This window comes from Styela clava, chromosome 1, assembly GCF_964204865.1.
Source record: "Styela clava chromosome 1, kaStyClav1.hap1.2, whole genome shotgun sequence".
Taxonomy (NCBI): Eukaryota; Metazoa; Chordata; class Ascidiacea; order Stolidobranchia; family Styelidae; genus Styela; species Styela clava.
In genome coordinates this window covers 30349769-30366554 of record NC_135250.1, presented here as the reverse complement: position 1 = coordinate 30366554, position 16786 = coordinate 30349769, and the positions used below count along the sequence as shown (strand labels likewise).

Here is a 16786-nt window from a genome sequence, read left to right as displayed (position 1 = left end):
ATTTTGAATCCGACTACGACCCGGATTTGAATAATTTGACTCCGATTGCAACTCTGAGTTGGAAAAATTTTGATCTTGTAACTCCGGATCGGAAAAATATTGACTCCAACTACGAACTCTGTTAAAAAATATTTTGAGTCCGACTCGAAGTTAAAAAAATATCGAATCTTCATAAAATGAAAGATCAGGATTTTGTGATTGAAATTATTTTGACTCCGAATCCGACATTACCGGGTTGGAGAAAATATTTTGACTACGTCTGCACCTCTAGATTAAAAAAATTGTTGACTCTGACAGCGACCATTAAAAATTTTCGACTACGTTGGCTAATTCCGATTTCACAGGGTACCTCGACCCGATTAAAAAAAAATTTGACTCCGACAATGATTTAAAAAAAAAAATTAGACTCTGTAATTACGGATTAAAATATATTGACTCCAACTACGACCTCCAGTTGAAAATACATATTTCGACTCCGAATTCGAGTAGAAAATTTTTTTTCGAAAAAATCAAATTTTGCTAATAAAAATTTTGTTATTAATACAATCACGAGAAATTTACTATCTCTATCAAGCAATGTTAGATTAATGATTCGTACGGTACCCAACATCAAACACAGTAGTTTCCTAAATCTAAAATTTCAATTTTTCAATGTGAACCTTGGGTGTCGCTTTTTTCTATTTACCGGTTGGAAAAAATAAACTTGACTTGACTAACATAAATTTTCGCGTATACAGCTTTGACTTATTCTTTAAGCCTGTTCTTCTCAATAAAGTGACTCGTACTAAAGTAACTGCCAATAAGACCCAAATAAGTGTCTAACTGTCGAAAATGCGTGAATGTACACCGTATATCCAAAATTCGCCATGCCCTCTGACGTCTTTGAATGACGCAACAATTGAGATCAAGACCGACATTGAAAAAGTGCAGCCGACGCCAGTACGGACAACATCGACATCCACTCTGAAACAAGGTATTTTTTTAAATTTTTTTCCCGGAGGAGAGGAAAGCCTATAAGATGGTTGATTAAATGGCGAACCACGGCCTCTCGTCCGGTTAACAGTCTTTGTCGGGTATGAGAATAAAAAGAGAATTACTTTGTTTTGAAAGCATTTTTTTTGTTAGACTTCCGTATGGGGGCCGCTGCTCGATAACCAAATTTGATTTCCCGCGGTTCCCCCAACCCTGAAATGCTTTTTCATTATTTATTACAATTTGTATATCAAGTGTGCTCCCAGTATGATGAGAAAATAAACTACTGACTGCTGCATGAACTTAATAGTGGAGGTTACCTGAACCACTCTGTAACGACGAGTAGTCAAACAAACATCAAAACGTTACGTATTCCAGCAATTCTTCAATAGACTGTAAAAAAAATTTTTTGAGGTTCTGCAGGGAATTTTAACTTGTTATCACTATTGAATGTAAGGAATTTACAAATAATAATTTGGAACATATCCTAGGAAGAACTCAAATTTTGTGCAAAAAGTCCCAGATTATTAAATATTTGGGTACAATCGCACACAAACAGAGGTTCAAGTGTCCCATTTTCATAGAATTAATTTATAAATTTATGATTATGTATGAAAGTCCTACCCAGTAAAAATATACCTGAATATTAACTTTTTAATGCTGAGAAAATTTTCATGTTTTTGCTGTCGCTGCTCGATAACCCCTGTAGTGGTTTTTCTGCGTCTTCCTTCACCTTGAATTGCTATTTCTTATTCTATTCTACACTGTTTGTTACGTTCTTTTAACGTTGGTGAAAAAATAAATTAATGACTGACTGGCTAAATTTATTTCTAGTTCTCACGACAACGGCTGAACGAGAACCAGCTACCCCAACAACAAGCTCAGCTACAACAACAACAGCTACCACAACCATTCCATCATGTACCAAGACAATTGTACTATATAACAATACCTGTGAAGATAAACTACCAAAATTCGTATGTCAGGCCAAAGACGGGTCGAACAGTGAGATTTTTTCTTTTCACTTTTTCTATTCTTTTCGTTCTACACAATTCTGTGCAGCAAGCCACTGATAAGTAGGACTACTTCATCTCAAGGCTGGGAAAAGTTTATTTTGCAACAATCGCATTCAGATTTTTTTTTGCAAATGGCCGCTTTGAGAAAGTACTTTTACCAGATGACCATAGCATATAGATTGCAAACCAAGATGGCGAACACCGGAACGTAGTATGTGTACCAGGTCAAGCCATAATTTGATTCCAATTTTCCTTATTTTAGTTCTATTACGAGTTCGGAGACTAGCTAGGTGACTCACGTAGTATTTGTACTTGAAATTATGTCCTAACCCTAACGTGGTACACATACTACGTTCCGGTGTCCGCCATCTTTTTTATATTATTACCCTATTATTTACCTACAGTCAAGAAATGTTATGTGAAATATCCCAAATTGAAGATTTTTTAGGAAGTAAAAAGATAGCTATTTTAAATAAAGTTAAAATAAATCTAAATTTGTATTAGTTGCAAAATATTCACGACTCTATTCGTAGTTTGTCCATTCCTGCTTCAACCATTCTGCGAACACGCTGTGACATTTAAGACCGGATGGACGTGATTCGCCATTGAAGGAACCCGTCTTACCGACTCTCCTCTCCCCCAGAATAAATATTAAAATTATTCTCTAATCACATTTTTGTTTTGTATTTAGATACCACGTATTTCATAATTGTATTAGGATCTAGTTCTGAACTGAAACAAATTACCAGAGTTACATCTACGCACGAATGCAAGGATTTCACGTTCAGCTACATGAAAATAGCTAATGGCAATTATACGGTAAGGACCAATCTCGTATCGGCGTTTGGCGCATCATGCTAAACGTTAGGAATATGCTTACCATCACACCTTAGATTACCGTACACGGGTTTGAATCCAATGGCTAATTATGTGCGAGAGGGTTGCTAGACTCTTCGCCGTCGTAGGGTGATCGGTTACGGCTTCCCAAACCAGCCAGTCCATGCATCTGAAACAAATAACTGGCTAACAAATCCCATTCACGACGTAGAATGGTAACCGAACAAGAGGCCTCTGTGGTCAGACTTTCCTCTCCTCGAGGATAAATATGGAAACTAAAATCTTTATTACAGAAATTCGACCGGACAAATTACACAGAGGACTTTATCACATTTCCAACTTCGGAGGTTGTACATGCAATCCAGCTTGAGCACAAAAACATCGAGAACTGCACCATTACTGTATTTGGATGCTGAGAATAGAGACCACCGTGAATTTCGATCCGAAAGTTTACGACAGATTTTTAAACTACAATCGCGACAGTGCTTTCATTTCTCGTTCGAGTTTTAGGAAGCCGATATTCACCAAATTTGGATGTTACAATTTAATCCATTGAACATTCATACGACATATTTGTTTTCATTTTATTTGATACTTTTCCATGACACCTTACTAAAACTTTCAGAAAGTCACACGAAGCCCATTATTTTACCCAAAATTTGCGCTTTTATCAATTCATAGACATCTTACTATATCTTTCTGTCAGCTTCACGAAGCCCAAAATTCACTGCAATTTTTGCTATTATATCCAATGATAAGAACACCTGTATAAAACTTTTAGTTATGTTTTACATAGTCAAATATATTATTTAATGTGAACATTTTTATATGGCACCTTGCTATACCATTTATTTTCTTTCCTTCATTTTGCGAGACGTACGAAACTCCCCTATTGGAACTTTCTTGCTGATGGGAACACTTCGTATTATAGCTTCCAGTTGGCTGAACGAACCCCGGTATTTAACTAAATATTTTGCTGTTATATTTAATTCATGGGAGCACTCTTCTATGACATCTTGATGTTTTATTTCATGTGAGCACTCATTTCTCATTCGCACAAACCCTGGTATTTTACCCAAAATTTTGCTATTTTATTTAATTCATGGGAACGCTCTTATATGACATTTTGCTTGAGGCGTACGAAGCCCGTTACTTCACCCAATTTTTATTATTTTATTTCATGGAAGCACTTTTGATGACATCTTATTATAACCTTCATTTTTTCCGAGACGTACGAAGCGGATATTTAATCAATATTTTTTGTTGTCATAGTTCAATTCTTGAGCATCTTGCTATAACATTTATTATTTATATCTTACCCCAATTTTTGATGTTTTATTTTAATTTGCAGAACTTTTATTATTATTATTCGAAGCTTATGAAACGAAGCCACTTATTTTTTTTCAATTCATAAGAGCACAGTTATATGCAATCTGGCACTCCGCCTGTCTTGTTTTTTTGATACACTTTGAAATTTCATCATGCCTCGAGCATTAACCCTTGAACCAGGTGTTTCATTCTGGTTTTAGCAAGGGCTATGAGTGGGAACTATTATTTATAACACACCTGGTAATCGAATGGATAAATAATATTCTGCGTACGAATAACGTCTTACCGACAGGTAGTCCATGCTTAAACAGTCCGCTATATGATTAAGCCATCAAGTCTCTCCCGATACCAGTTTGCCAATTTAGAAGTCTTTGGTAAATGGAAGGAATAGCGTGGAATTTTGAAAGTGGTTAGTCGTGAGATTGATAATTATCAAGTTAGTATGTGTTGTCGAGTTCAAAAAGGGGGGTCCTCAAAACCCATCCTCCAGCTACACGCCAGCCTCCAATACTGCTAATATGATCTACCATACCCTCTCGCTGAAAATATAACAATCAGCTTTGGTGATCTCAAGATCAACAAAATACGCAAAGCAGTGGCAGCATAAATTAAAATTTACTGATCCCGCAAAATATGCATAATTTTATGGCACCGATATAAACAATGAAAAACAATCTTAAAAATCGATCATTTCGTTATATGAAACCGGAAGTCCACTTCTTCCTTTTGTTGCCTTGGTAACAGGGGTTTCCCCTAATTTTTGTTCCAATCCTTTCCAAGATCGTTCCGATAACTTTTGAGCTGCAAAATGGAAGTTCAAAAAAAATTTATTGTGTCAGCACTTTTGTCTAATATAGGGCGGGCAAATTACAGCCGCCCCCCCAAAGTGTTTTATTCAGCCGACTTGTATCTGAAATTACAACTGTAGAAATGATTTAGCGCGGCGGTGTGGCTCAACGGGCTAATCGTTAGGAATATGCTCGCCACCGCACCTCTAATTACTCTGCGCGGGTTCGCAGGTTCGAATCCCATGCAAGGATGGTTATGTGCAAGCAAGAGGATTTCTGGACTCCTCGCCGTCGTTGGGTGGTTCCGGTTACGGCTTCCTCCACCACCAAGTCCATGCTTCCGAAAACAAACAATACAACTAATCCCATACCCGACTTGGAACGGTAACCGGACGAGATGTCGTGATTAGCCATATGGATATGCCGTCTTATGGGCTTTCCTCTCCCCCGGAATAAATCTGTAAAACCTATCCTATCCTATAGTGGTACACGTTAACAGCTGGTATTTTACAGCTTCCTCCACCATCAAGTTTAAGCATCTAGAACTAAAAACTTGGGTGCTCCCGAAGTATGCAAACCAAGATGGCGGACATCGGAGCGTAACATGGGTAACAGGTTAGGGTTAGGCGATAATTTTTTTCCAATTTTCCCTATTTTAGTCCTATTATCAGTTCGAAGACTAGCCAAGAGCCTCCCGTAGTATTTATACCTAAAATTATGGCCTAACCCTAACCTAGTACACATATTACATTCCGATGTCCGCCATCTTGGTTCGCATACTTCGGGAGCCCCAAAATTTGTTATATTTGATATTGCCCGACCTACTTAGGATATTTTAGTTTCTTTATTTTGGTTATTTAGGTTGCATCCACATATTTTCAACATGTTTTTGAATAAAAAATACTTTTGCTTTACTATTTGTTATTTTTTTTTTAAATAAAGTTGAATAGACCACTGATTGATATTCAAAAGGTTTACCTGACGAGTTTGGCCCAAATACTGCAACTGAAGTTTTATCATTTCTTATCGCTAATGCATCGGCGTTTTCTGTACAATTTTCAATGTCAGAATTATTGTTTGTTCTTATGTTGCCAGATATTAAGGACATTGTGGTTTCATCATCTTTCGAGTAATTCTCTGGGAATTCGACAAAGTTTGTCCCGCCTGGAAAAGATGATTTTTCAACTTTTATAGTTTTATACAATGATTATTTATGATGTTCGCTCTCACCAAGGCACTTTAAAAGCATTCAACGCAGTGGTTCCCAAACCGTGGCCTGATTACGGCCCGCATGCCGATTCAATATGGCCCGCCGAAGTGATATAGTTTAACACTTCATGTTTTTACCTTTTTGTGTTCTAGATACCGGCAATTCTCCCGTCATCAGCACAGTTTAAACATGTGTATATTCGTGACAATTCCATTATACCGGTATCTTAATTATACGGGCCCCCTGTGGGCGCTCTCTTCTCCCGGCCAATGAATATCCTTCCGCTTCTAATTTTGGCCCCATGGTTCGTAACTTTGGGGGCCACTGAGCCAAGATCCTCAAACAAGAAGGGATTTTCGGAATTGGATATTTCTATGCAACGGCTGGTGCTCCCGAAGTATGCGAACCAAGATGGCGGACATCGGAACGTAACATGGGTAACAGGTTAGGGTTAGGCGATAATTTTTTTCCAATTTTCCTTATTTTAGTCCTATTATCAGTTCGAAGACTAGCCAAGAGCCTCCCGTAGAATTTATACCTAAAATTATGGCCTAACCCTAACCTAGTACACATATTACATTTCGATGTCCGCCATCTTGGTTCGCATACTTCGGGAGCCCCCAACGGCTTCTGAAACAGTCGCAACGATTGCGTGTTCGTTAGAGAAGCAGACTTCTTCAGCGTATAATCAAAGTCTTTTTTTTTTCTATTTTTGACCCCCCTGGCAGTGCCACCGTAATTTAATTTAAAGAAATTATTATTTTGAAGAATTAAAGTTTCACAATATGACTAAAAAAGACTTTCATTTAATCTTAGAAAACTACAAAAAAATATATAACCAATCAGTAGACATGCTCTTTTCAGTAGTTATCAAACTTCATAGCTTTCTGTTGCAATATATTTTAGTATTTTATTTTTATCTGTGGACTGTCAACCATTACATTTTTGTATATTTTATTTTATTGATACAGAGTTTGAAATAAAGAACAGTTTGCAGAGTTAAAAATGAGTGAAATATTTAAGTAATAAATTTCGTGAATGTATGCGTGAATAACAAGCGTAACTGACTGCCAGATTGTTGCGTTCAAGTTCTGGAAAATGACATGGGACTCCTTCAAGTAACTATATTATTAGATCAGAAAGTGTGAAGTAAGATCTGCCCGCGGGACGAATCCTGCTTATTGGGCAATTTCATTTGGCCCGCCTGATGCTACGAGAAACAAATGTTAATGTTTTAGCTAGAAAATAGCTTAAGGAATTTGTTGAGATTTCGGTTAAACTTAGTTTCGGCACGAGGCGTATTGTTTTCCACTTTGCTTTTGTAACACACTGCTCATAAACTTTTTACGTCACACGTGAATGATCCGCTAGTCTAGGTGAGCCCAATTTTTGGCCCCTAGTCCTCTTAATACCCCCCCTCCCCCCCCCCCGAGTCTCTAAACCCCCCAGTTATAATCAAATCAAAATTAAAACTACTGCAAACAAGTCTTGCGTGCACAGGATAAACACGCTAAACTTAAATTAATAGTGTACACATGAAATAGCACAGGGCTCACTGTGATCACATGGGTTACATAGGTCGCTCTTGTACGAAGCCTCAAAAAAACTCTCTTATGCCCACGGCGCCGTTTCGGTTGTGATCGCCTCAGGCCATCCCCTGCACTGCGTCCTCCCAAAAAAAAAACTCTTTACTGCCCACAGCGCCGTTTAGGTTGAGATTGCCTCAGTCCATCCTCGGCACTGCATCCCCGCCAAAAAAAAAAAAATTTACTGCCCACAGCGCCGTTTAGGGTGTAGTCGCCTAAGGCAAGCCCCTGCACTGCGTCCACAAAATACAAAACTATCTACTGCCTCACCTGGCAATATTGTCCTGAAATCGGTGACATAATTTTCCGACCACTCTCTGCTAGGATTGCAAGCGACTTCAAACTCATAAGGAGTCACAACCGGTCGATAAAAATTTGAGACGTCAATATTATTGTGCTCTGGGTTGGCAACAAGTACATAGATGTCAATCTGGAAAAACATTGAATAAAAATTTGTTTAATACACACATATGGGCACTCCATAAGTGTGTGTACCAATAACTAATTTTATTCACCTATTTTACATCAAGTTGTGTAAAGGGACTGAAACCTATGAGATGGGGTATATTCACTTGGCTAATACAGACAGTCCCCGAACACGTAATAGAACTAAAATGGGGAAAATCGAAATAAAATTATGGCCTAACCCTAACCTGGTACACATACTACGGGAGTAACTAAATATGTGCTGTGTTAGTTCAGAGATGTCTAAAACGAGTTGAATATTCAAATTTCTGGTCTGGAGCTGGAGCCACTAAATTCTGGCAGCTCCAGGTCCCATCTAATATGGTAGCTTGAATCCAGCCCCAACAAAACCACCTGGCTCCATGGCTCCCTGCTCTCCAGAACTGGTTATACATATAGTTTGCCTATTTTATTTTACCATTGGTAAAGTTTTCGGTTTGACAAGAGGTTTGACAAAAACAAAACGAGAATATCGGTCAGAGACCGAAGACTTATCGATCAAAAGTTAGGGGATCCCCCAAAACAGCACTCTTAACCATAGTGACACCTTGTGTCCCATCACTAATAAATTAATAACTTGCTAATTATACGACATAATTCGCCTCAAATCAATAGGCTTCTGGTCCGAGATATGATGCATGCACATGCAAAATCTGGAGCAAATTCAATCTCGTTTTCATGAGATATCGCATGCATCTAACACACAGACATACAGACAAATACCTATCAACATACTTACCAATAAAAATCGATGAGTAAATAATTATTAAAAAGTCTTACTTCCAAGAAGTTTGCAAGTTTTTCCGGTGTTAGTTTCCCCATAATGAAAGTATAAATTTTCTTCCCGGCAGCTTTTCCTATCTTTTTCATATAATTCATGCATTCTAAGTATCCCGCTACTCCCATTGTACCACAAAGTATTCCGACGATTTTTGCATCCTTGACTTTTTCGACGAGGTAATACCTTTTCATTAGTTGTCTGTAAATGAAGGATATTAAATTTTACAACTTTTACAACTTTTTTAAATTTTACAGAAGGGTGTATGAAAAGATGTTCCAAAGTTGATTGACTAGGTTCAAAATTGGAAGCAGAACAGTATTCGCAGGCCAGGAGAGGGGATCGCCCGCAAGATACCGGTATCATTGAATTGTTATAAATATACACTTGCTTAACCCTTTCCATGCGATTTTTATTTTTTATTTAATAATCGTATTTGCTACGCCTACTTTTTGCATTTGTACCCCCACAACTAATCGATCGACTAACGAAAAAGTAATGATCCTCTACTGCCCACTGACGGCTCGTTGGAAAGCTTATTTAAAGAGCTTGCAATTGGCAATTAAAAAAATTTTTTTTTAAAAGGGGTGGTCTGAGTCACAAACCGGATAGAAAAAAGGCTTTTTTTTTTCTTGGGTGTTGATACTTCAAACCGTGATAAAAAATATAAATATTCGCTAAATCCTTTACTGTTACCGCTTCTTGGTTGGCAAACAATAGCATAATATTGCTGTAGCAATTTCGTTATCTAACTCAAAATACTTTGGTAGATGGAAGGGATAATATGTCTTCTATTAACACCCAAAAAACACCGAAATTTGCATAAATTTCAAAAACACTCCCTCGTTCCGCCACAAATAAAATTCCCATGGTAAACGAAAGCGAGATTTACCGTCGCTTATGTTAATCTCGAAGAAGACTTCTTATTAATAAACTAAAACCCGGAAAAGATAGACCAACAGTTTGCGACCAATTGCTAAATAAAACAGTGGAGTACATCAACGTACCCGCCGCAATCTAGCGAGTTTTGTTGTGGGTACGTATACGTGCCCAACACACGGAAAGGGTTAAACTGTAAGAATGATGTAACAATTAGTAGTATCTAGACCGCAAAAACTAGTTACTTAAGTTTGGCAAGCCATACTAAAACGATACGAAGGCAGTAATTGGCTCACGGGCAGCAGTTTAGAAACGCTTGTTTTAGACAGATAAATTCGATGTTGGGGTAAACTGGGTCAGGGGTCAAACCAACCAGGGGTCACGTAAACCACTCTACATTGGTGAGGAGTTCAGCAATGCTTCTGCACACATTTATTCCCAGGCCTGATTTCGAAACTGCGTACGGTAATCAGGAATGCAATGGCAAGCATATTCTTAATGCTTAGCACAGGGTTACCCATACTTGTTGGGCCGCAGACCACTCTTTTAATATCGTTGCAGACCCCCTGTGCAGTCATCACGAACCCGCAGAGGTCTGTGGGCCCCCAGTTTTGGAAACCCTGGCTTAGCACAATATGTCAAATTCGAAGCCAACGTTGGATAGAGGATAATCGCGGCGGCGGTGTGATACTCTCGCCACCGCACCTCTAACTACTCTGCGTGGGTTCGCAGGTTCGAATCCCATGCAGGGATGGTTATGTGCGGGAGGATCGCTGGACTCCTCGCCGTCGTTGGGTGGTTCACGTTACCGCTGGTCGGTTACGGCTTCCTCCACCACCAAGTCCATGCTTCCGAAAACAAACAATACAGTTAAACTAATCCCATACCCGACTTGGAATGGTAACCAGACGAGAGGCCGTGGTTCGCCATATGGATAAGCCGTCTTATCGGCTTTCCTCTCCCTCGGGATAAATATGTAAATCCTATCCTATCCTATCCTAATCTAGTTCAAAAAGATATTTATTTTCAGATGCCTGTTCAGGTTATACCTGTTTGTATTAGATTGCATTCTCTCTATCCCAGTCTCTGGATCAAATACATGTACATTGCATGTAGGATGAGTCAGCATAAAATTCCTCAATGACTCTGCATTTTTCGACCCGAGGTAGAAAATACTGTAATCAGATAATTTCTTGTCAAATTCGAGTGGGATTGTATAGAATCCCGTTACATAGTCCTGAAAACATAAAAATATAGTTTTAGAAAACTGCTGGATGATTACTCGACATATGCCTCAGTGAAATTCATTCTATATTTCACCCATGCAAAATATCTATGGTTATTCTGCCAATGTTTCTGCAAACCCATGGTCGCGGGAATATCCAAACACATTGAATATCAAAAAAATAGTACCGTGATATGTAAATTTGTTTTATTTTTTTGTGATATTTTGTATGCCTGATATTATTGATGGCGCCCAATTTTTTTATTTCATTACACTGTGCAGCAGCTCGAACAAAAGTATGAAAAGATACCGCTTTGCAATAAGAAAGTAATTCACCTTGCAATCTGGATGATGCGTATCCCCATCCTCCTTACTGGCAGAATTATTTCCATTTGAAATATTTGTAGGATATTCCGTAGTTTCAGAAGCTTCATAAGAAACATCTTCACCCTCTTTTGAAGCTGTACTAGAGTTTGTTATGCCATCTATGTTATTAATTCGGGTCAAATTTGAGTCGTTTTTGGTTTGTTCAGGGTGAACCAATATTTTTATAACATTTTCACTCAATTTTGAGCCCTGAAGTTCAGTCGGGCGTGTTAAATCACCCTTTTTATTTTTGTCTGTATTTTCTAGTCGACAAGGGCAACCAGGGCAAGATTTAGTACACAAGTCTTTTAGAATGTTTTCCTCCTCCTCGCCTGCTTGTAGCCCTTTAGCGCCACCAGGGTCTTTAGGAATATTGAGTTCACCGACGGATAGATATGGATATTCTGGAACAAGCCGACTTGCTATCGAGTCTAAAAAAATAGATGTTCACCATTAGGTAAAGTGGAGTGCAGGTATAATTGCAGGGGCGCTCTAGAAGTATGTGCACCAATATGGAGGTAGCTAATTTTGTTTGCCTAGTTTTCATCAAGTCGTGTAATGGGGACTGATTACTACGGGCAGGGGGTATATTCACTTGGCTAACATAGACAGTCCCCGAACTCATAATAGAACTAAAACTAGAATATCGGTTAGAAATCGAAGACTTATCGATCGAAGGTTAGGGGATCCCCAAAACAGTGGTCTTACTCCATAGTGACACCGTGTGTCCCATCACTAATTAATTAATAACTCACTAATTATAAGACATAATCTATCCAAAATCAATAGGCTTCTGATCCGAGCTATGATGAATGCACATGCAAAATTTGGAGCAGATCCAACCTCGCTTTCGTGAGATATCGCGTGCATCTGACACACAGACAAACACCTATCAACATACTTACCGATCTTAAGATCGATAAGTAATAAGAAAAATCAGAATAAAATTACGACCTAACCCAAACCTGGTACTGCAAGACAATGGCATAGTTCAATGGTTCACAAACATTCATAAGCCATGGCCCTCTTCTAAAGGTACCAACAGGTATTATACGTGTTATGTTTAATACTAAAAAAGCGCACAAATGAAAGATAGTAAATAAATTGCATTAAAAAAATTAAAAATAACAATCAGCGCTCCAGAAGTATGTGTACCAATATGAAGGTAACTAATTTTATTCGCCTACTTTACATCAAGTAGTGCAAAAGGACTGAAATCTTTAGGCGGGGGGGATATTCTCTTGGCTAACACAGACATTCACCAAACTCGTAATAGAACTAAAATAAGGAAATTCGAAATAAAATTATGGACTAACCCTAACCTGGTACACACACTATGTGAGTATCTAATAATCAATAAAATTTGACTTGTTGTTATCATCACAAATGGGAACTAGTAAAGGTATTGGCTTGTTACAACCCAAGAAAGCCAAAGACCCAGTATCAGAAACTCTGGTCTAGTCATAGAAGAAGTACCAACCTGCTATATAATCGCATGAAACATGGTGCAAGAAAACAACTCTTGTGTCACATTTACTTGGGTACGTTTCACGAAAGATTTCACAAACTTTATCAGCGTCAATCAGACTAGGGTGACGTCCGAATACAAATAATGTCGGTATTGTTGCAGACGGTGTAAGTGAAGTTTCTCCATAATGAATAAGAAGATCTGATGTGATATGTTTGGCATTGACTTCATCTATGTCACAGCTGTTAAAACGATAAACATTTTTTTCAGGGGAATTGAAATTTGTTCTTTCTGATTCCTCACACATAACAAAGAGAAATACACCAAGATGCCAAATGTTGGGAACTTACTCCAATACCAGAGTATATGGTCAAACGTCGGGGCTCCTGAAGTATGCGAACCAAGATGGCGGACATCGGAATGTAATATATGTACTAGGTTAGGGTTAGGCCATAATTTTAGCTATAAATACTACGGGAGGCTCTTGGCTCTAGTCTTCGAACTGATAATAGGACTAAAACGAGGAAAATTGGAAAAAAATTATCGCCTAACCCTAACCTGTTACCCATGTTACGTTCCGATGTCCGCCATCTTGGTTCACATACTTCGGGAGCACCCAAACGTCAAGGCAGAATCATTTAATAGATTTCACAAACAACGGTAAGATTGAAAAATATGGCATTGACTTCATCTATATTACAGTAAATATTTTGGCAAATGAAATTAGCCCTTCTCAAATAAAACTGTGATTTCACACATCTAATGGTGATAGTCAAAGTTAAAATTTCCAACGAAAGATCAGGAAGCATCAAGTCCACTAAACAGTCTGAACAGATAATTATTAAAAATGAGAATAGCTAACTAGTTGTTAACTGTTACAAATGCCTGGAGGTGGTGGAAGACCACTGGAAGGTTCTGAAATTTCTAATTGCCAAGTTAGATCGTAACAGCTATCAGGTCCAATCCAGTACGGCACACTATACAAAACGGGTGATATTGTCCCGTTTCAGAGAAACCCATTTTACAGATGATCGGACAAGGGGAGACGTCGGGACATTGTTGTCCCTCAATATCGGTAATAATACAGTATAATGAAGTTGCACAAAATACTACAGAAAAGCGCAAGTTAGTAACGTCATCATTGAATTCCTTGGGAAAAGTTAATCCGATTTACCGAAGGAAAAAAATTTTACCGTAGCATTCGAGAGTTTTTAGAAAAAAAGGACAATTTCGGTCATGTGACAGCCGCGATTAATTTAGATTATTATTGAGCCAAGCATGGAGTGATATGAAGCATCTGACGTGGTCATAGACGCCCCTCGTTTGTGAGACACATAGAGTATTTGTTTTATTGAGCCAAATGGAGGGAAATTCTTGGAATTTGGATAGTGTGCTGTACTGCCAATCTGAGGACTGAAAACATGGGTTTACAATAATCTTGAGAGGCTACAAAAGAATTTCTATGAAAAATTGCAATGCATAATACAGAAAAATATTTTTTACATTTCAAAAAAGGAAGCCACCTGACTATGCCCCTGGTGAACAAGGCAATCATGGAAATTTTCAGAGGCATTTCCACACTCTCACTTTAAACTAGGCTCTATACATTCAGTCACTACTAAGACAAAAATTATACCATTTTTGAAAGGCCATATTTTTCACAGGCATTGCTTATCCAATTTAAATGCACCTGAGTGAAGTTGTAATCTCCTAACCCTATCATCCTTACGTTGGGTTCGCATTAACAGCTTCGAGCATCAATATCTGATTCTTGGTCTAAACTTTAACAAATAAAGATAAAAAACATAACTTACTGTCCATATGATGTATCGGCAAGTATATATATTTTTGCATCACAATTGTTTTCTAATTGCTTAGCAACATTTGATGCATCAACGAGCAGAGAATCAGGAAACTGCAAAGACACTTTCTTGCACTTTTTCTCCTAAAACCAATAATGTATATTAATAGTTAAAACATAAAATCTGACTATATTCAAATAATGACAGATAATTCTCATAAAATTATTAATTTGGTGTGGCAAAATAATTTATTCATTTTTTTTTTATATGTATATTTTCCTTTTTACTGAGTAAAAAGCGGCGCGGCGGTGTGGCTCAACGGGCTAAGCGTTAGGAATACGCTCGCCACCGCACCCCCTAATTACTCTGCGTGGATCCGCAGGTTCGAATCCCATGCAGGGATGGTTATGTGCGAGAGGATTGCTGGACTCCTCACCGTCGTTGGGTGGTTCACGTAACCGCTGGTCGGTTACGGCTTCCTCCACCACCAAGTCCATGCTTCCGGAAACAAACAATATATAACTAATCCCATACCCGACTTGGAATGGTAACCGGACGAGAGGCCGTGGTTCGCCATATAGATAAGCCGTCTTATCGGCTTTCCTCTCCCCCGGGATAAATATGTAAATCCTATCCCTATCCTATCCTAAATAATTTTATTTTCTCACTTTTTTCACTGCCGACTTATCATGTCTCAGTCTCAATGATTGTATGTGTGTGTGTGAGTGCGTGCCTTAATTAGTTTTTATCTTTTGGGTAAGCGAACATGCACTACTACTTTAATCAATACCTTTCCGCCTAAAATCTGTACGATTTAAACCTTACTTGAGGTTTCGTTTGCTTTCCCGATTCTATAATCAGTTTTATTTATTTTGTTTTTTATCAATTATTTTATCGTCTATTGCTGATTATGGAGTCGAAATAAACTTATACTTATGACAGGTAGCCTACACCAATCTAGTGTGTGGACTATAATTATGAGTATTACAATCATATTACATAGGAACCGGCAAAAAATATTAACTTAATAATGCTTCACACAAATACAAAGTGAAATTGCTTCCCCCAAAACACTAGACACCATCTCCGTTTGGAAAACCTGCTTCAATTTCAGAACTTTTAGTCTGTGGTAGGAAATTTCCCAAAACTTAAAAAACGTTACTTGGACATGAAAACACATAACTTACTTTTATGTATTTCACGCATCTTTCAATTTCGTATATTTCGTTCAATTTCTCTGCAGGAGTAGCGACCAAGTCTGCAACATGAACGTCTGTCTCTCTCTGAATTGTTGCTTCTTCGTTCGAGTAATAAGCTGACGACGATGCCATTTTGAAGAAATTACTTTATTTTTTTATATTTCAACGGCAATTTCTAATTTAGAATAATAAAAATTTATATAAATTCACTGAAAGGGAAAAAAATACGGGAACAGCAGCGACCCCGATCGTCCGTCCATTCACAGGAACAAAACAGTCACGTACTATACCATGAATCAGCGATTTTTAAATATCATTAGTAAGGAATTTGATGACGTAAAACGTTAATCACATGGTGAATTATCCACGATCGAACATGGCCGTAAGAAGTTTGCCTGAAAAATTAATTATCATAATTCATGCACGACCAGATAAAAATATAATAGCACGCTGCTCTGTTTAGTAGTTGCCATATTCTGATAATATAAGGGACAACATTTGTAGTTTTCATTAAACATGTATAAAGGCTGGGTAATGTGAATTAAGAAAATGATTCTTTTCGTCCCATATTCGAAGTCACTGTTTCTCGTACATTTGAACCCACGACAATTGCACCTGCATACTATTGCACCTATAGAAATTCTTTTGTTTTGCGGATATTTGAACCCATACTAACCCTAACCCATGGGTTTTAGCACCCGCATATAGATTGAAACCGCGAATATACGCATGGGTTCAAATGTACGTAACCGAAGCTAATAGAGCGCTGCTATGTTAACCATTGTGCTACTTGTACCCTAACATATATCTTAAAACTTTCTTTTATTGAAACAAACTTATACTTCTACCTTAAACTCCAGTATAAC

The 16786-nt window shown here is 38.0% G+C and overlaps 3 protein-coding genes across 3 annotated transcripts in view; 1 reads left to right on the top strand and 2 right to left on the bottom strand.

The window, feature by feature from the left end:
* Window positions 1–16786, bottom strand: part of LOC120334744 (afadin- and alpha-actinin-binding protein A-like) — a 165345-nt gene that overhangs the window by 92680 nt on the left and 55879 nt on the right. The gene's annotated exons all lie outside the window — the stretch shown is intronic.
* On the top strand, window positions 817–4789 carry LOC144423970 (uncharacterized). Its single transcript, XM_078113323.1, has 4 exons — window positions 817–973; window positions 1807–1977; window positions 2680–2807; window positions 3119–4789. The coding sequence occupies exons 1-4, from the start codon at window positions 832–834 to the stop codon at window positions 3239–3241; spliced, it is 564 nt and encodes a 187-aa protein (XP_077969449.1). The 5' UTR covers window positions 817–831; the 3' UTR covers window positions 3242–4789.
* LOC120334749 (2-(3-amino-3-carboxypropyl)histidine synthase subunit 2-like) lies at window positions 4751–16179 on the bottom strand. The gene is made up of 9 exons (XM_039402250.2): window positions 15909–16179; window positions 14734–14864; window positions 12932–13161; window positions 11422–11882; window positions 10910–11097; window positions 8984–9182; window positions 8009–8168; window positions 5921–6106; window positions 4751–4955 (listed from the first exon to the last, which is right to left on the bottom strand). Exons 1-9 carry the CDS (start codon window positions 16050–16052, stop codon window positions 4831–4833), a joined length of 1824 nt encoding a protein of 607 aa, XP_039258184.2. The 5' UTR covers window positions 16053–16179; the 3' UTR covers window positions 4751–4830.